The sequence below is a fragment of the Pithys albifrons genome, chromosome 16, assembly GCF_047495875.1.
Source record: "Pithys albifrons albifrons isolate INPA30051 chromosome 16, PitAlb_v1, whole genome shotgun sequence".
NCBI lineage: Eukaryota > Metazoa > Chordata > Aves > Passeriformes > Thamnophilidae > Pithys > Pithys albifrons.
The window spans coordinates 3,378,124-3,396,879 of record NC_092473.1 but is presented as its reverse complement, the minus strand read 5'-3'; the positions used below and the strand labels follow the sequence as shown (position 1 = coordinate 3,396,879).

General features: G+C 55.2%; 4 protein-coding genes across 10 annotated transcripts in view; 2 read left to right on the top strand and 2 right to left on the bottom strand.

Moving 5' to 3' along the window:
• The window catches only part of GTF3C1 (general transcription factor IIIC subunit 1), a 40,501-nt gene extending 38,389 nt beyond the window's left edge, over positions 1-2,112 (top strand). For both annotated transcript variants that reach the window (XM_071571463.1, XM_071571462.1), the window contains 2 exons: positions 670-862; positions 1,717-2,112. In XM_071571463.1, the coding sequence (XP_071427564.1) occupies positions 670-862; positions 1,717-1,938 (415 nt within the window). In that variant the 3' untranslated portion in view covers positions 1,939-2,112. The remainder of the gene's footprint in view (positions 1-669; positions 863-1,716) is intronic.
• Positions 2,113-2,459: 347 nt separating this feature from the next.
• On the bottom strand, positions 2,460-3,306 carry POLR3K (RNA polymerase III subunit K). The gene is made up of 3 exons (XM_071571472.1): positions 3,175-3,306; positions 2,954-3,041; positions 2,460-2,609 (listed from the first exon to the last, which is right to left on the bottom strand). Exons 1-3 carry the CDS (start codon positions 3,283-3,285, stop codon positions 2,482-2,484), a joined length of 327 nt encoding a protein of 108 aa, XP_071427573.1. The 5' UTR covers positions 3,286-3,306; the 3' UTR covers positions 2,460-2,481.
• Positions 3,307-3,329: 23 nt separating this feature from the next.
• On the top strand, positions 3,330-7,620 carry SNRNP25 (small nuclear ribonucleoprotein U11/U12 subunit 25). The gene is made up of 5 exons (XM_071571470.1): positions 3,330-3,645; positions 4,429-4,534; positions 4,610-4,684; positions 6,020-6,081; positions 7,422-7,620. Exons 1-4 carry the CDS (start codon positions 3,363-3,365, stop codon positions 6,072-6,074), a joined length of 519 nt encoding a protein of 172 aa, XP_071427571.1. The 5' UTR covers positions 3,330-3,362; the 3' UTR covers positions 6,075-6,081; positions 7,422-7,620.
• Positions 7,621-7,754: 134 nt separating this feature from the next.
• RHBDF1 (rhomboid 5 homolog 1) overlaps positions 7,755-18,756 on the bottom strand; it is a 36,708-nt gene continuing 25,706 nt past the window's right edge. For 5 of the 6 annotated variants that reach the window (XM_071571467.1, XM_071571464.1, XM_071571465.1 and 2 more), the window contains exons 5-18: positions 18,411-18,617; positions 17,644-17,766; positions 17,312-17,472; positions 14,905-15,156; positions 14,201-14,312; positions 13,228-13,302; positions 12,540-12,701; positions 12,356-12,456; positions 11,711-11,774; positions 11,188-11,282; positions 10,205-10,280; positions 9,648-9,748; positions 9,237-9,390; positions 8,004-8,511 (exon numbers count right to left, since the gene is read on the bottom strand). In XM_071571467.1, coding sequence (XP_071427568.1) covers positions 8,092-8,511; positions 9,237-9,390; positions 9,648-9,748; positions 10,205-10,280; positions 11,188-11,282; positions 11,711-11,774; positions 12,356-12,456; positions 12,540-12,701; positions 13,228-13,302; positions 14,201-14,312; positions 14,905-15,156; positions 17,312-17,472; positions 17,644-17,766; positions 18,411-18,617 — 2,103 coding nt within the window. In that variant the 3' untranslated portion in view covers positions 8,004-8,091. Of the gene's footprint in view, positions 8,512-9,236; positions 9,391-9,647; positions 9,749-10,204; positions 10,281-11,187; positions 11,283-11,710; positions 11,775-12,355; positions 12,457-12,539; positions 12,702-13,227; positions 13,303-14,200; positions 14,313-14,904; positions 15,157-17,311; positions 17,473-17,643; positions 17,767-18,410; positions 18,618-18,756 lie in introns of all 6 variants that reach the window. The other variant, XM_071571469.1, reaches the window with a different exon arrangement.

The following is an 18,756-nucleotide window of genomic DNA, read 5'->3' as shown; positions in this document are numbered from 1 at the left end:
GAGTTGGAAACCTTTTATGCTCTGATAGACAGCAAGAATTGATGATGGAGAAACCCCAGGTCTTCCTCCTTTGTTCCCACTACCTGTGCTCATATCCATGCTGAAGAAATGTCTCTGATCCATGTTTTTACCCCCAATCCAACTAGCTTCAAATAGCAGAGGAAAGAATGATTTTACTTTACAAATAAGTTCAGTGCCAGAAAGCCTCAGCTTTCAGGTGCCCAGGAAGGGCCTGGAGAAACTGCAATATGAGGAATGGGAATTTCCATGTAGGGTCTGTCTTTTTACTCCAAAATGCTAAAAATGAGGAGTTTCTTTGCCATCAGAGCACTGTTGCTGTGTGTTGCAGAATGAAGCAGCTCTTGGATAACTTTTGGAGCGTAGTGGAGCTGGTACCAGACAAAGCTCTCATGGTCATTGAGACTCAGGGTAACTGCTGGGGGTGTGATGGTGCTGAAAGTGAACCCCTGGTGAAGTCCTGCAGATCTGGAGCTGTCTGGTAGATCAGCACCAGTCCCAGCTGCAGGATTTACCCCTGGCATGTCAGCAAACACTGCAGTGGGTGTAGTGAGAGTCTCTGTAATGCAGAAATGATGATGATGATGATGATGATGGGAAATCTAAGTGGAAGAATTCCTGACAGAGCTGAGCTTTACTGGTGTTCTGCAGGGCCTGTGAGGATGTCTGCTTCATTGGGAGGCCATGGAGGATCGTGGATGGGAACCTGAACAAGCCTGTGTGCAAGGGCATGATGGAAGCTGTGCTCTACCACATCATGACAAAGCCAGGCCTAACTCAGGCTGCGCTGCTGCAGCATTACAGTGGGGTGCTGCAGCCCGTGGCTGTGCTGGAGATCCTGCAGGTACCTGAGCCCCTCTGAGCCTAAATCTGGCTCAGCTCCCACACCCAGAGTCAGCAGATACACTGCTGGGAGTCCCAGGAAAGTGGGACTGTGAATGAACCATGAAAAACCACCTTCTCCCCTTGGTGTAAATTAACCACAGCCAGAGCAAGTCACTGTTCACAGTCAGGAGGAGGGAAGCCTGAATTTACCCATCCTTCAAATTACCCTGTTGCTGATTTTAAAATCGGAGCTTGCTTCTGAAATGGATGTACAGGGAGCTGAATTTCAGGTGGTTACTGAAGTGGGGGCACGTCACTGTGAAATACTGATTGTTTAATGCAGCATTAGTCATTGGATCACAGAATGGTGTGGGTTGGGAGGGACCTTAAGGATCATCCCCAGTCACCACAGATAACCCGCATTGCTAATTTTTTCCCTCATTTACCTTCTAGATGGGCAGTCTCTGAAGTAGGAATGCAACTGAAATGTGTTTGTGCTATGAATGTGTAAATCAGACCTTCTGTCCTGGCACAGCTGCCTGCAGGCCCACCTCCCTAACTGTGAAACAATACAGGGCAAGAACATTTTGATCTCATATTTTTTCCCCACATCATGAAGTTTGATGGCCACCACTGCTACTTTGGAGATTAAATCCTGATTTACACTTTTTTCCTATAAGAATTCAAAATCTTAAGGACAGCAATAACACTGCAGCCCTTCCTGTAAGCATGACTTCCCCTGAGGGGCTCAAATGAAGCCACTTTTGGTACAGATCATCCAGGACTTCTGAGAACACTGGAGGTAGAGCAGCTCAGGGCTTTTTTTTTTTCCACTGCAACTGCCCAAACTAAAGTATGTGATTTTTTCTGCAGGGTCTGGAAACTCTTGGTTGCATCAAACGATTCTACATGAAGAAGCCATCCCCGGTGTCCCTTTTCTCTCAGCCAGTTGTGGAAGAACAACTGAATAATCCCAAACTGAGTGAAACCCCAACAATCTACTACGAGCCCACGATAGACTGTGCTCTCAGGCTGGGCAGGGTGTTCCCCTGCGAAGTGAACTGGAATAAGTGGGTGCAGATTATCCCTGTATAGGAGGGAAAGCTGAGTCGTATTACATTGGCTTAGCCTGGAGGAGGTGGTGTTACTGCAGACTAAATGTTACAATTTTTGCTCCATCATGTTTTTATTAAGTTATTTATCCTTTTTACTTCTGAATGTATTTAAACTGAGAATAAAGCCTGATGTTAAGGCAGAAATAATATGTGATCCTACTTGAAGCCTATCATCTTTTCACCATTAGTTGCTTGCAGAGTGTATAGCTTGTAGTTCCTGATTTAACTCAGGGTGTTTCTGTAGCAACAGGTCCCATTTTGGTTTTTTTCCTCTCTGTAAGACAGCACTAACACCTTTGCTCTGCTTCCCATGCATGCCGTGCTGGGCTTTCACCATCGCTGTCCTTCAGCTCAGTTACCTTCAGGCCTGTTTCTGTTTTAAACACTGTTGTCTTGGCGTGCCGGGCACGGGTTTTACACGGTGTGAGTGAGTGAGGGCCTGCCCGCAGCATCCCCGCCGTGCCCCATCCCCGCCCGGCCAAAGCAGCCACTCGCACACGGTTCCCGCAGCCGCGTTTATTGCTCAGTCCCGCCAGCGGTGCCCGCACTGCGGGTTGCAGCATTTGTAGAACGTGGTCATGGGCTCGTCGGCCGAGCGCGTCTGGATCTGCATGAAGTAGGCGCGGGGATGTTCGCACTTGGGGCACGGCTCTGCGGGGACAGCGTGTCAGGGGAGCGCGGGCCGGGGCGGCCCTTCCCGACCCCCGATGAAGCACCTTCCGGGCCCCGATCCAGCACCTTCCCGGCATCCCGCCCGGCCCGGCCCCTTCCCGACCCCCGATCCAGCACCCTCCCGGCATCCCGCCCGGCCCGGCCCCTTCCCGACCCCCGATCCAGCACCTTCCCGGCTCTTCCCGGCCCCGGATCCAGCCCCTTCCCGGCCCCCCGCCCGGCCCCGGTCCCTTCCCGGCCCCTCGGCCCGGCCCCTTCCCAGCCCCCGACCCAGCACCTTCCCGGCCCCTTCCTGACCTCCCTCCGGCCCGGCCCGGCCCTACCTGCCGTGGAGTCCACGTTCTCCCAGGCCGCGGCGCCGCCCAGCACATCGTCCACCTCCTTCAGCCGCGGGTACTTCCTGCTCGTCACCTGCGGGCACCGCCTGCGGCTCAGCGGGGACCGGGCAGCGAGGCCCGGGTCACCCCTACCCGGGGTCATCATCCCCATCCCCGGGTCATCCCCGCCCCGGGTCATCCCCTCAGCCCAGGTCGCCCCGCGGTACCTTCCTGGTGACATTGCGCACGTAGGGGCAGGTGGTGCAGGCGAAGCGGTGGCAGCGCGGCCCCTCCTCGGCCACCAGCACGTTCCCGCAGGCCGGGCAGAACAGCAACATCGCCGGTTCCGCCGCTCCGCCCGCCCCTTCCGGCCATGGCGGCGGCGGCGGGGGCGGGACAGCGGCCCGGGGCGGTGATGGGGGAGCCGGCGGGGATGGGGGAGCGGCCCGGGGCGGTGATGGGGGACCCGGCCGAGGAGACGGCTGGGGCGGAGACGGTGGAGCCGGAGCCGGCCGAGGAGCTGGCGCACGCCGAGGTGCTGGAGCTGTTCCAGGCGGCGCTGGCGCGGCTGGTGCAGGACCCGCTGCTGTGCGACCTCCCGCCGCAGGTGACGGCCGAGGAGATCGGCTCGCAGGTGGCCCTGGAGTACGGGCAGGCCATGACCGTGCGGGTGTGCAAGGCGGACGGCGAGACCGTGCGTGCGTGCGGGGCTGGGGCGGGCAGGGGACTGGCCGGGGGCGCACTGGGGGCTGACCGGGCTCTGACCGAGGGCTAACAGGGCTCTGACCCGGGGCTGACCGGACTCTGGCCGGGGGCTGACAGGGCTCTGACCGAGGGCTAACAGGGCTCTGACCGAGGGCTAACAGGGCTCTGGCCGGGGGCTGACAGGGCTCTGACCGGGCTCTGACAGGGCTCTGACCGAGGGCTAACAGGGCTCTGGCCGGGGGCTGACCGGGCTCTGGCCGGGGGCTGACCGGGCTCTGGCCGGGGGCTGACAGGGCTCTGGCCGGGGGCTGACAGGGCTCTGGCCGGGGGCTGACAGGGCTCTGACCGGGGACTGACAGGGCTCTGACCGGGGGCTGACAGGGCTCTGACCGGGGGCTGACAGGGCTCTGGCCGGGGGCTGACAGGGCTCTGACCGGGCTCCGACCAGGGCTGTGACCGGGGGCTGACAGGGCTCTGACCGGGGGCTGACAGGGCTCTGACCGGGCTCCGACCAGGGCTGTGAGCGGGCTCAGACCAGGGCTGTGACAGGGTTCTGAGCGGGCTCAGACCAGGGCTGTGACAGGGCTCTGAGCGGGCTCAGACCAGGGCTGTGACAGGGCTCTGAGCGGGCTCAGACCAGGGCTGTGACAGGGCTCTGAGCGGGCTCAGACCAGGGCTGTGACAGGGCTCTGAGCGGGCTCAGACCAGGGCTGTGACAGGGCTCTGAGCGGGCTCTGTGAGGTCTCTGATCGGGCTCGGCCCGGCTGTCCCCGCAGCCGTGGTGGTGGTGCAGAACGCCTCGGTGCTGGAGCTGAAGAAGGCGCTGCGGCGGCACTTCCAGCTGCGGCAGGCTCGGCAGGGCGGCGTGCAGCACCTCAGCTGGTGAGCGGGGCGGGGGCGGCACCGCGTCCCACCCTGCCCGCCCCCCTGGGCTCCCCCTGAGTGCCTTTCCCGCAGGAAGTACATATGGAGGACGTACCACCTGACCTACGCTGGAGAGAAGCTGGCGGATGACAGAAAGAAGCTGCGAGAGTGAGTAACTGAGTGTGTTCAAGGGGGGCCCCGCGGGAGCCCCGCAGCATCCCCGCGGGTGGGAGGTTGTGCACTGACCCACAGAGCTTCCCTATGGGTGTGAGGTTGTGTCCTGACCCACAGAGCATCCCCATGGGCAGGGCTGAGGTGGGAGGTTCTGCCCTGACCAACAGAGCATCAACACGGGTGGGAGGTTGTGCCCTGACCCCCAGAGCATCCCCACAGGCAGGGCTGGGGTGGGAATTTGTGCCCTAACCCACAGAGCATCCCTATGGGCAGGTCTGGGGTGGGAGGTTGTGCCCTGACCCACAGAGCATCCCTATGGGCAAGTCTGGGGAGGGAGGTTGTGTCCTGACCCACAGAGCATCCCCACGGGCAGGACTGAGGTGTGAGGTTGTGCCCAGCCTGAGCTGGGTCCTGCAGTGGGAATTGGCTGGAAGGTGGGACAGCACTGGCCACGGAAATGGCACAGGCAGACTGAGAGGCTCTACAGGACAGGACAGCCTTGGGGGGTTCCTCAGCCATCACCATCCTGTGCCCAGTCAGTTCAGGCCACCCCAAGGTCCTGGGACACACAGCCCTTGGCCATCCATCCCCAGCTCCTGCACAGGGGGTTACACTGACTCAGCCTGGCAGAGCTGCTGATGTAGAATGAAGGCAGAGGGAACAGGAGCTGGAACAGGTTGCCCAGGGATGTTGTGGATGCCCCAACCCTGGCAGTGTTCAAAGCCAGGTTGGACAAGGCCTTGAGGAACCTGGTCTAGTGGGAGCTGTCCCTGCATGTGGCAGGGGTTGGGACTGGATCATCTTTAAGGTCCATTCCAACCCCATAACATTCATGGAGAACCAAGCAAAGAACAACCCAAGGATATGTGTTGGACCTGCTCAGCCACCTCTCAGAGAGTGTCTGGTAACACTGACAGGTGACTCCTGTGTTTCCGTGCCCATTCTTGCAGTGAGGGGGGATGAGGCACTTCCAAGCGCTCCCTCTGTTCCTTACAGCAGTGCTGGGTGTGCCAGTCCATGTTCAGATGAGCAAGAAAAGGTGGTCTGAAGTACTAAAAACATAGCTAGACAGCCCTAATCAAAGCTGTCCTTGGAAAACTGAGCCAGGGGTTGACAGATGTTGCATTTAAGGGATGGTTGGAGGTAAAGGCAGATGATGAGATCTTTCAGTGCTGGCAGCATGTCCTGCATGTATGGCTGAGAATTTTAACGTGTCCTCTATGAGAGCACAGCTCATGATTGCAGGAGTCCATCTGCCCCTGGAGGCTATAGGATTAAAAAGGTGGGTTTTCCTGGGAAACTGGTATATAACAGGATAACTCTGTGCAGGTATGGCATCAGAAACCGGGATGAGGTCAGCTTCATAAAGAAGCTTCGGAAGTAACTCTTGGGTAAGTCCTAAGTGTCCATTAATTGCTCCCAGTTCATCTTCTTCCCAGGGCCATTGCATTCAAGGCTCAGAGCAGCCCATGTTGCTGCTCTCCACAGCAGGGCAGAGCATTCCTGAGTGCCTCTGAATGTCTGCACAAGGCTGTGGTGTGTTTCCATATCCTGGGAGTGGTGTTTGTGCTCCTGTCAGGGTAGGGAATGATAATTCTGCTACTCCAGATAACATACCCTGGGAGCAGCAGGAGGGATGTCCTAGTGCTGGTGTGTCTGTAACTCTACTTCATGTTTAGACTCTGAATTTGCTCCCACAATGTCTTGAGACTCATTAAACACAGTCTTCCTTTGCTGCTGGGATTGCTTCTAGGACATTCAGGCTTCTTCAGTGTCTGGAAATGGCAGTCAGGAGTGTGGCTGGATGCTGATGAACCCCTGGGAGGAGGGAGGTCTCTGTGTGACAGATGGTGGCCATCCCCAGTTCACTCAGGTCCTGCTGTGAGCCTCAGACTGAAATCCTGGAATGCCTGTTCTACCACCCTGCTCCTCCCACTCCTCTGCCACTCTGAGCACCTGCAGCCAGCAGAAATGCCCCCCTGGTGCTCACAGGCACATGGCATGAGCAAACCCAGTGTGTTCTCTGCTGTTCCACAAGGATGTGTATCGAGCCATTTTTCCTCAATTACTGCAAGGAGTTAGGAAAGTGACCTCAGCTTACATATCCAGTAGTTTCTGACTCCCAGTTTTTCCATTTTCTGGTTTATAGAAACTTGAATTCAGCAGGTTCATTGTTCTCAGGAGACAGAACACATCACTGGGCAATGCTGGGTCATGGCATTTCTGTGCAGCTGACACCTTTAAGAACACTTCCAGCACAGGAAGCACAAGTAGCTACATGTATTTACCTGTTTGTAACTCCTGCAGACATAATCCTGGTATTACACTGCTATTTTTAGAACGTTGTGTATGCAAACACAAGATGTGGCCAAGACTCTCAAGCCTAGCAAGTTTAAAATTATCTCCCCAAAAAACAGTCACAGGGCCTGAAGAACAGTGGCAAGAGCAGCTTGTCCAAACCCTTGGGATTTTGTTTTGCTGTTCCAGTTAGCTGGGTTAGAAACCGTTGCTTTGTGACCACAGTAACCTTTTCTTCTTTTTTAACCATTATTTGCCATGTCCAGTGTAGTAAACTGTGTGCCCTCAGAGCAGGCACCTGCTCCAGGGTGCCTGTCACCAGCTGTCACCTGTGGCACTGGCTGATCCCTCCTGGACCATCAGAGCAGTGTGATGGTCAGAGCCCAGCATGCAATAACTATTATCACTGCCAAATACTTTCTTTCTTTAACAGAGAGAGCAGAGAATCCAGCCCTACCAAGACCAGACTGTGGATGCAGCACTTTCTTGGAGAAAAAGGTTTAACACTCCCAAAAGGAGCAAACTCCATTGACTGGACATTCTCATGTATTTTTTTGCAGCTGCTGTTTGCAATGTTTGCCTCTGAGCTATATGTGGAATGCACTTCAGGGATTAAAGAGACCTTCCAGTTTTCTGAGGCTTGTCAGGCCCTTATTTCCAGCTGCAGATCTGCACCTGGCTGCTTTGGGTGCTCAGAAGGGATTGATTCTACTGGGACGTGAAATTGTGTGAGATTAAGTAACAAACGTAGGCACAGACTATGCAGAACAATTAAGAGTAGCTAAAACGCTACCTCACAGTTTAATCACCACCTTAGCAGTAGTAAACAACTCTGGTTAAAAATGTAGTATTGAAACTAGTGTAATAAAAATAATGGCAGCAGAAAAGGTTCAATACAATTGAACAAGGCACAAACGTTCTGTTTTCAGAGTCTTCTGAGATAAGGCAAAACATGCCTGCCAAGTGCTAAGGAGACAGTTTAAATTAACCACGGGCAGGGTTAGAAGGGTCACTGGATTAGAGGCTTTGTCCCCATGAAGTGGCACAGCACATGCAAAGACAGTCCATCTCCAGGGCCTGCTCGAGAGGCCAGTCTTTGCCTTTCAGTGGAGCTGCGCGTCCAGGTCGTACTTCTCGCAGAATTTGTCTGTGAATGGTATACACGTCAGGAACTCACACCACTCGCATTTGATGGGGTAGAAATAGAACAGAATCACAAGTCCTGAGAAGAGTGCAATGAAGATGAGCTGGAAAACTATAATTTGGCATCGTTTCCTATATAAATCAAACTTCCCGAAGCTAATGTAGGGCAGGAAGGCAAAGGAGAGGAAGAAACCGCTGATAAATCCTGAAATGTGAGCAAAATTATCAATCCAAGGCAGGAGGCCAAAGGCAAAAAGAAAGAGCACCACAGCCAGCAGCTTGAAGAAAGCCCTCCATGGGCGTGCCAGGATTTGCCAACTCTGGAAGAGCTCCACAAAGAGACAGGCCAGAATCCCAAACTGGGATCCTGCAGGGCCAACCTGCAGAAGAAGAGCATTACAGACAATGTCAGGCTCGTGCCATCTGCCTGGCCTCGGCAGCCAGCTCAGGCATTAGTTCCTCGTTACTGAACTCCTTGTTCAGTGTTTCTTGGGAAGAGACACCACAGCCTTCAACTTCATCCTTATAATTGAGTGCAAGAAGTAAAGGGGTCTAGTTGGATTTAGGATCAAGATGTCAGGCCAGCAATCCCCAGAACAGACTTTGTACTTAAGGAAGGCTTGAGCTGCCAGAGAGGAGAAGCCCTTGAAGGCAATCTCCTGGCTCCCCCCACCCAACATGCACTTTTCCTTATGGAAGGACCTGAAGATGGTCCTCTGGGTGCTGCCATGCAGTCTTCTGTGGGCAAGATGAGCTCTGCTCTTTGCCCCTCTCCTGCCTGCCACTCTCACATGGAGAGTCTCTGGCACCAGCTACAGTGCTCGATCCCCAGCCTGCCATGGCTGGACAACTCCCCATTTGTTATGACAACAGCCTTCTTCCTGCAGCCAGCCCAGGCCAGGCACTTGGAAAGCCCAGGGTAGCCTGGGGGATGTTGCTGCTCAGCAGTTAAATGATGGTGTGGTGCCATCCTCCAGCTACCAATCTGCCAAGGCTGTGCTGCAGTGATGAGCCCAGCTCTGGTGTCTGTGCCTCTGCCACAGGTGTGGAGAGAAGGGTTGTGTTCAGGGCAAGTTACCAGGACCCTGCTCTGCAGGAGACCCACCTCTGCTCTGTAGGGTAGAAATATTGCACTGGCAAGGTTCCCAGTGATGCCACTGAGAAGGTAGATGATAGAGATGCGGTGCCATCCTGCCAGCTTCTCTAGGTCCCGCAGGATCGTCATTTGGAAACAGACTGAAACCAGACAGTGCAGGATCCTGCCAAATGCAGAGTACAGGAGCTGAAGCAGCAGCCACTGAAGTCACCCCTGTGCTCGTGTTCTGTCCCCAGCCTGGCTCAGAGCTCCTGGTCTGGCCCTGCCCACGCCGCTAATCCCTCCCAGCAAACACAGGATGGCAAACCCTGCCAGGGAGCACACCTCGTGTCCCCTGGGAAGGGACAGCCACACAACTCAGCAATCCCAGGGCTGAGGGTTCCCCCAGCCAGACACTGGAAGTTTTACACCTCTGCTTACCCAGCATGGAGGAAAAGTGAGAGCCAGAGGCGGTAGAACTGGTCAGGGACTTCTGGGTTTAGGAAAGGGAGGAGCCCACAAACATCATCCATGCAGTGCACCTAGGGCAGGAGCAGAGATGAGAGGGGCCCTTTACCAAGGCCAGGGCAGAGCCTGCAGGGACCTCTGGAAGAGGAGCTCTCCTCCTGCTTCTCTGCTGAACCAAGTCCCAACACCAAGTTCCATGTGACCCCACCCATTCCCTGTGCAGCTTTATGCCCCCAGCACACACAACTAAGGCACCTGCTCACTCATGGAGCAGGACAGTTGCCTTCTCCCACTGCCTGCACAGTGAACCTGTGCTGGGCTTTCACAGCTGCCAGCCCAAGTCCTAAGCTGGCCTCCACAGAGGAACAGATGCAGCCAGTTCTGCCACAGCAGCTTCCTGCAGCTCAGGGTGGGACAGGACACAGGACTCCCACCTACACTCCAGCACTGTCACCCCCCAGACCTTGCCAAGCTGCCATGGGGAACAGGAAAGAGAAGGGCAGCCACACAAGCCCCAGCTCCACACTCACCTGAGAGCAGAGCGTTGCCTCCTCGTGGAAGTAGCCCCGCATAAATTCACAATACTCCCGGGAGGTTATTTCACACCTGTAGGAGGCACAAGTCACACATGGAAGGAACAGTGGACCATTCCTGTGCCCTCTCAGGCTGCCCATTCCCCCATCTATGAGAACTGATGCCTTCAGCTGCTCTAGTCTCTCGGAGCCACAAATGCATTCCCATTTAGCCCAGTGCCACTCTCCACACACCCCTCCAGTTTCTCCCACCTGGAATCCTGCCTCACCTCCACACACCCCTCCAGTTTCTCCCACCTGGAATCCTGCCTCACCTCCACAGACCTGCATCCAGAGGCTCCAAAACAGGTGCTAACGCTCTATTTACAGCTGAGAACCACCACAGCCTGGGGAAGCTGTCTCAGGCTGGGGGAGTTTTGTGCCTCTGCAGTTGTGGAAAGGTTGGGGCTAGGCCAGGAGCATGTTTATGACCTTCAGAGACAGAGAAACCCCTTGGGGCAGCACTGATTTTTCTCCCCAGCAGGGAAAGGCAGGGCCAAGCACTGGGTAACTCCTCAAGCTCAGGAGCAACTGAGGAAGAACAGTATCTTCCTCTTTTGCAAACCCAGAGCCTGTTGTTTCCTGGCATCTCCTGTGAGTGCTTGGGGCCAATGTAGCCAAACATCCCCAAAGAAAAGCACAGGACTCCTCAACAGAATTATTCAATCCCTTATGATCCAAGTCCCTCCAAACTGCAGGACCAGTTGAGTGAGATACCCTGCTGCACCAAGACTCAGGCTGGCTGTTATCTCCTGCTCATCCCAGAGTCCTGCTCCGTCTGGGAGACCTGTCATGGCTCTCTGTCCAACTCCCCTTCCCAGCAGGGCTCTGGGCTGTGTGTGGAAAGGACAGGGAGGACAAATGGCTGTGTCTACAACCTGAAAAGGCCCCCTGTGTCTCACCCCAACATGCAGCCCCTCCCTACAGGTAGAACTCATTACCTTCCTTTGGTCCCAATGCAGCAGGGCCGGCCTGTGATCACACAGTCCATGTGGAGGTGGTTGGTGTAATTCCCAGCACTGTTTTTTGTGCAGATCTGGAAAACAACAACAGGCTGCAGTCAGACAGCTTTGCTTGTCAAAAGTCAAAACAGCCCCTTGGGAAGAAGCCAGTTTCCAGACACGGGCCTCGTTCTGACAGCAGGATGTTGCCTGATACTCCATCTGCCTAAGCATCAGTTGTCACCTCTTTTCGAGTCCTGAGGCAGAACTGGTTTCCATCCTCCTGCTACCCTGGTAGGGCCCAGGGCTTTAGTTGGCACAGGGCACCTTTTGTTGCTGGAGGGCTTTGAGCCTTGGTGAGGCAAAGCACGGCTGCCCTGAGCTGGTGCTTGTGACAAGCAGCAGAAGCTGCACCAGAGGCCCTGCCCTTCCACCAGCACAGCTGCGGCTCTGCCCAGTGGGATGCCAGTGCCACATTCCAGCTGCCCTGCAGGCTCTGTGCTCTGGGAACAGGGATGCTCACCGGCCATTTGGTGATGTCATCTGGCCACTCGTGCGGCTCCATCGAGGCTGGCTGCTCACACACCCTGCAGCAACAGAGCACAGGTCAACCTTTTCCCAGCACCAGGTGACTCCCATACTGTCCCTGTCCCCAGGCTGCCATCCACAGCTCTGTCCCTGGGTGGGGACAGCAACACTAGATCAGCTGCAGCCTCCTTTCAGTCATGGCTTCAGCACAAAGGCAGGAGAGCAGGCAGCTGCCCAGCAACCAGCTGGATGCTTCCCAGGTGGACACACCCAGAGGGTGGGAATTCAGCTGCTCTTAGCTCTACATCAGCCCAGAGTTACTGTGTGCAGTGGCACCCAGCAGCTGGCAGGGTGTGCTGGGAACTGCTGCACTCAAGGAGGGGGTACCTGAGGTGAGGAGGGGGAGTGGGATGAGGAAGGCACCCACAGCTCACAACAGCCACTGTGCAGGTGGGCAGCAACAATGGAGACTCGGGCTGAGCAGAAACACAATCTGCCTCAGCCTCCTCTGCAGTCATCACTGCCCCACATCCCTCAGTCTCCAGGGCAGCTGCTGTCCCATCCAGCAATCTGGGCCTGGAACTTTGACCCTACACAGCCCTGTGCCCCCAGGATGGCAGCTGGGCCAGGCAGGACCTACCTGGGGTCCTGATGACAAACAGACCCGAACTGCCTCTTGTTCCCTGCCAGCATCGGTGTGCTGGGGTGATGGGGCCACTTCACCCACACGGCCAGCGTGGACTGCAGGAGAGAGGAGAGGTGTCACCATGGAGGCCAGGGAGGGGGAAGCAGCAGGGATGGCACAGGGGGGCCCTGGCACTCACAGAGCACTCCTCCTCCGAGGTCTGCACGCAGCCAGACTTGTCGTTGCGCACACAGCAAGCCGAGTGCTTCTCCTTCTCCCGCTTGGCGCTGATGAAGCTGTGCACTTGCTGGTCCTGCCTCATGCACGGGGAGAACTTGGCCCCCAGGTGGATCAGAGCCTCCTGGGAGAGATGGAAACACCCAGCTCAGCCAAGGGGCTGTGAGGGGTGTCCCCACCCAGACTCAAGGGACCAGGGACAAGTCACACATGATGCAGCCCAACACACACCAGGCACACTCCCAATATTTGCTAGGAAGACAGACCCAGAACAAAAGTTTAGGGATTTGCTTGCCCATGGCTCCAGAAAGGTCAGCCATGTGACTGGGAAAGAAAACTTTGGGACATTTTTTTGTTCATCTTTGTCTTTCCCAAGGGGAATGGCATTAGGAAAGCTGTCACACACCATACAACTCTGGCATTTTCCCTAACCCCATGCTTGGCTTTGTAGGCAGAAGGGTACAAAGCAGAAGTGTCTGGGTCCATCCCAGCCTCCAGACAGTACATTCTACAGGGTGGTTGGGGCTGGGGGCACTGTTGCTCCCTGACAGTGATAACAGATCCTGAGCTCCAAGCAGCAGAGGGCTCCAGTCCCTGGGAGGGCACAGCTGCACTGCACAGTCCCCCACGTGCCCACCAACAGCACTCACTGAGCTGGGGCCGATCCAGAAGTTCTCCTGCTGAACGTATTTGACATTTTCATAAACCCCTCTGTTCCGCAAGACCTGCAAGGAGGGAAAGTGAGAGCCCCGTGAGCTGCTGCCCACAGGTCAGCAGGGCAAGCAGCGGGGCAGCTGAAAACAGCCCCCAGGATGACCACAAATCCCCACAGCCAAAGACTGGGCCCATGGCTCTCTCAAAGCCATCTTTTGCAGGATCTCAGGTAAACCCCTGTCAAGACTTGGGCACTTTCATCTTAAGATTTCACTTCAAATGTGTATCTCTGGATACTTCAACCTTCAAAGATTCCAAGGCCTGGAGACCTGGGAGTGGCCTAAGAGCCTGCAAAAAGCTCCACACAGCTCAGAAGCACAGGCAGCACCAGCAGACAGTGCAGGCCCAGGTGCTGGTAGCAGTGCTCTGAAAACTGTCAGACATGTAGATGAGATGCTCCCCAGGGCACTCCCTGAATGGAGCAGGGACATGGCTGCACCCCAGAGACCTTTAACAACGTGTGGGAAGACTACAGACAGCTTCAAGATCAGTTCTCAAAGTCAAACAGGTCAGTTTTGCTCCTGGCAGAAGCAAAATCCTGCAACTGTTGCAAAAACTTAGCCCAGGTTTGAAATATTTCCCTGCCATGAACATCCTTCTGGTCTCCGCCAGGAGGGGAACAAGTTTTTTGTAAGTGTTGCCAGCACAGCCAGAGCCAGAGCCTGCAAAGAGCCCACCATGCTTTGTGTCAGAGATAAAGTGATGTCAAGAACAAGGTGGCTGCAGGAGGGAGAGAAGGTGCTGGGGGGGCTCACAGAGACCCTGCAGGCGGCCCCCCACAGCTGGACACCCAGAATTCAGCCATCAAGGTCCTCAGGCAAGTAGCCAATATGGTGAAACTATGACCAAGAGCCAGCAGCTGAAGGCTGAGACAATCACACTCCAGGCAGGTCAGGGGGACTCACTTACTGAATCAACAGTTTCATGCTGTGAGAACCCCACAGGGGCGATGCCGTAGATGCACACCGCGAGGATGGTGATGAGGGAATGCACAAAGGTGACCCAGTAAGTGAAGAAAGGCCTGGATGGAGGGAAAGGGAACAGATCAGTGGCAGAAACCCAGACATATTGCATCTACTCACAGAATTCATGAGAAAAGCTGCTGCTTTTCCCCAGGGACCTCGCCCAAACCTGGGGTACATGGCCAGGATCACCTAGGGATGCACAGGACTGGAGGCAAGTCTTGCTGGCAGACAGACCCTGCTTGCTCTGACTGCCCCATTACACCAGACAACCACACTTTCCCAAGAACACATCCAGGAGAACACTGAAGCCTAATGCCAAGCTGAGCTGTGTGTATGAAATAATGCCTCTAGGGGCATGATGAGAGGCAGGGATACCTGAGCCTTCCTGTTCATCACAGGATAGTGGTGGACCTGCAATCCCCCCAGGGAGCAGAGATCCAGACACCCAAAGCAATGGGAGGAGCTGGCTGAGCTCCCAGTGCAGGGTGACACAAACATGGTGCTCATTCCTGCACTGGCTCTGCACCCCAGGGACACACACTGGAGGGTCTCAGCAGCACCCAACCCTCCGGAGGCAGTGCCCTGAGTGCCATGGGGGGAACAGCACTCACTGGTTGTGCTGGGCACCTCCCCTGCCTGCAGCCCCACCTGTGATCATCCATGTCCTCGATCTGCCGCTTGACGTAGCTGTCGATGCGCTTGCGGTACGTCCTGTTGGTCAGCTTGCCCACCATGCCCAGCCCGTAGGGCCTCTTCTCCTTGGCAAAGAGCTTCCTGACGGGCACGGCGATGCGCTGCCCGCGCTTCTGGGGGCTCACACTCACCACCTCCTGCCGCAAGCGCACCTTGGGCTGTGCCAGGCCCCCGTCCTTCTGCTTCCTCCAGCCTCGCTCCAGGGGGCTGGAATCAAAAGCAGGACAGCAATGGGGACCAGCCCTCCCCTGCTCTTTGGTGGCAGCACAGCCTCTGCCTGTCCCTCCACAGCAGGGCTGAGCATCAGCTGAGGGCAGACAAGGTGCCCTGAAGGGGAAGATTTATTTCAAAGGGTCACACAGTGCCAGCAGATGAAAGAAGGGGACAGCACAGAGGGTGGCACAAGGCAGCTGTGCCAAAGCAGGCTCCACCAGAGGAGCATTCAGGGCTGAAGTGTTTCAGCAACAGGCACAGCTGCAGCCTCAGACACATCAATTTCCTCCTGTACTTCATTCCTCTCACTCTGCTCTTGGCTATGCAATGGACATGGAGTTTAGCCCAGCAGTGGAAATTCCCACCTTTAAAGCACTTCAGTGTGATTGGACTGGCAAGTCTAATCCCCATGCCCACCAAATCAGAGGAGAATCCAGGAAGCTTCCCAGACCAGGAATGTGGCACTGGCACATGCTGAAAGCTGTGCCTGTTACCTCTCACAATCTCTCTTCCATTCTCCCCTTTATTTGTACCAATGTGTGTGTTTTAAAGTGGAACAACTAAACCAGGCCTGAACAACACAGCATCCTTCACAATCCCAGGCATCCTGAGCTAAAGGGAGGCTTTTTTCCCAAAATAGATGAGATGAAGGTTGCACAGGCTACTGGTGAATAGCACCTGCTTTGTAAGTCTCCATCATATTCAGACAGTTTTGAATTTCCTTGCTCTTCAACAGCAGTGTGGAGGTCAAGTCTGCAGCACCCCAACTAGACAACCCAACGGCCTCCCATTTCACCCTCCTCACTGCCTGGCACTGCAGTAGGCATGTCCCTGACGTGCTCTAGTCCAATTTACCTCCTCTGGCTTTCTACATGTCCCACCCTGCACAGAGACAATGGTTGTCAGAAGCAGTGAGAGAAACCAGCCAACAAACTTTTTTCTGAAACATCCCCAGAGCAACTTGGACTGATCATGACAGCTCTGGAGTAGGGGCAGGCAACAGGACGAGGGAGAATCTGAACCTCTTCAACAAAAATTCTGCTGGAAATGTCAGCTCTTTTCAGTATTGCACCTTGCAGAGGATGCATTTTAGTACCCCAGCTTCCCCTTGGGAAGCCCTTCTCCCACAGGAGGTGCAGATTCCACTGCAGCCTGCCCTTGCTCCAGGAGTTCAAGTGGTTTCTGTTACAGACGTGCTGTTCCCCCACAGTTCCGGTGCTGGGCTATGAGCCTGTGCCAAAACAAACACCTGCCACCTAAAGGATGCCTGACCACGATTCTGATAACAGCTCTCTGAAGTGTGAAACAAATGTATTTTCCTCAATAAATAAAACTATTTAAAGAGATCCATATGGTGCCAAGAAGACTGAAACCATCTCAGAGGAGTGACAACAAACTCCCACCATCCGCTGCTTCCCCTTGTGTTAAGACTGAGTCAAGTTCTTGGAAACACTTGAAGGGAAAGCACCAACACAGCAAGATGGGCTGTGAGCAGCAGAACCACAACAAGGACCTCCCTGTCTGCTCCATGTTCACACCCAGCAGAGCTCTCTGCTGGCACAAGCTGCCAGCTAAGCTAGAGCTGACTCGGAAACGACACAGAGCAATTACTCAGGACCAGTTACTCAGGTGGAAAAAATCTAGGCATACAGTACAGCACCACCCACATATTTGTAGGGCTCTCAGCATCAGTGCCACACCTTTCTCTCGTTTCAAGTGAGGAATGTAGCCCAGCTTGACACTCAGCAATGCTTCACACTGCTCCTTGGAGCAACACAACAGTTACTGGTGACTGTTGCAATGGCAACAGCCTTCTCATCTCTGCTATGCTCTCCATAGCCAAAGGCTCAGCCCCCAGCATCCTCACAGCTGATTTAAAGTGTCTTTTGTTTCCTCAAGGCATTATATAATCTCTGAAACACATTACGTGAGGCTCAAAGTTGCTGGAGAGCCTGGAGAAGTGGCTCCAGAGTCACCTTTCACATGCACAGGTACTGGGGTTCAAAGAACATCCAACACAGCACTGCTCTCAGCTCTGCACCAGGCACCCACAGCACTCAGATCCTGGCTTGCTCCAGGCAGGAGGTCCCACTCCAAATAGGTTGGCCACCCCACACTAGGCTTTGGCAGCTTCCAGGAAGATACTCACAGTAGTAAGTGGCTTCTTTCCAGCTCATTTTTGTCCAAGGCACCTCCTGTGAGATCTGTCTGATCCGGAGGTTTCACCTCAGCATCTTTGATTGCAGCTTCTGATGGAGACTCAAACACTTCATCTGGGTAAGTAGAGAGCTCCTCATGAAGGACTCCTTCCTGGGCAGAGAGACAGAAGTTCCATCAGAACACCCATCAGAAGTACCAACATCCCATTCAAGACATTAACCGTGGCAGAAAGCAGTGTTGCTCTCTGCAACACACAGTTCTGCCAGAACCAGAGCCTTGCCCTGTCCTCGGGGCCAGCACCGTGTCAGACCTGCCCCTCACCCTGGCGAAGAAAGAAGTGTCGAGCTCATCTGGAAAATCCACCGTGTCCTCCTCCAGGAAACTTGCTGGGGTGAAGCTGCGCCGCTGAGCCCTCCTCAGGGTGCTGTCCTTCACCGAGCGGCCCTGCAACCAGAGAGAGGGGCACAGAGTCACTGCCAGAGCCCTGAGCCCCAGGCACAGGCAGGGCTGCCCCAGACACTGCACAGCGAGCCCAAAGCTGAGCTGGTTCACACTCGTGTGTGGAGCACAACAGACTTGATGTGTGACACCTTCCTGGTGAGACTCACAGGTGAGACCCCAGTCCACAGTGCCCATCTCCAGGCTCCTCTACCACATACTGTGCAATGTCTCCAACCAAACCACAGTGATGGGTGGCACTAGACACAGCAGAAAGGTCACTGAGCCCAGAAAAGTAGATGCATGGAAGAATGAGGAGACTTGTACAGTAAGAACCTCAGGTATTTCGGCTCTTCCATGACTGCTGACCAGGTGGAGATGGATCATGCAAAGGTCAAAATAGGTTGAACTGGGCCTGCTGAAACACCCTGAGGCTCCTGACTGTGGGAATCAAAGTCCCCAGGCAAAAAAAAAAGGAGAGCAAGACCTGTACCAAAACCAAGCCACCATCCCTGCTTCTTGCCAACCCTGCTTCCTGGGCATGGGGCTGGAACAGAACAGGAGGTGTCTGGGTCTCCTTCCCTCCACCACAGCTCTCCCCGCTCTCCCTGTCCAGCAGCTCCCTCCCTGCCACCCCTCTCAGGCAGTACCTTCACCAACGCCGCGGCCGCTCGGAAGCTCATCTTGGCCACCGACTCGCGCTTGCGGCGCCGCGGGAGGCGGTTGAAGCCCGAGCGGGAGCTGGTGAAGGAGCAGAGGGACGTGGCCCCCGGAGTGATGGGAGTGTGGGGGATGCTGCAGCCGTCGGCGTCCTCAGCCATGCGGAAAGCTCGGCCCCGGGCCAAGGGGTCTATGATCTGCAGAGAGAAGCGGCACATCAGCCCATTCACCCCCCAACCAAGCCCTTCTCCCTCCAAGCAAACATCTGGAGACCATGACAGGGACTGGCACCTGGAACTGACCAAGAACCAGGATGGACAGGCCACAGTGAATCCT

Coding starts and splice junctions, on each gene's coding strand:
- SNRNP25 (XM_071571470.1), top strand. CDS start 3,363: ATGGGGGAGCCGGCGGGGATGGGGGAGCGGCCCGGGGCGGTGATGGGG. Junction 4,535..4,609: donor GGCGTGCAGCACCTCAGCTG/GTGAGCGGGGCG, acceptor CCTTTCCCGCAG/GAAGTACATATGGAGGACGT. Junction 4,685..6,019: donor GACAGAAAGAAGCTGCGAGA/GTGAGTAACTGA, acceptor AACTCTGTGCAG/GTATGGCATCAGAAACCGGG.
- POLR3K (XM_071571472.1), bottom strand. CDS start 3,285: ATGTTGCTGTTCTGCCCGGCCTGCGGGAACGTGCTGGTGGCCGAGGAG. Junction 3,042..3,174: donor TGCGCAATGTCACCAGGAAG/GTACCGCGGGGC, acceptor CGGTGCCCGCAG/GTGACGAGCAGGAAGTACCC. Junction 2,610..2,953: donor GAACGTGGACTCCACGGCAG/GTAGGGCCGGGC, acceptor CTGTCCCCGCAG/AGCCGTGCCCCAAGTGCGAA.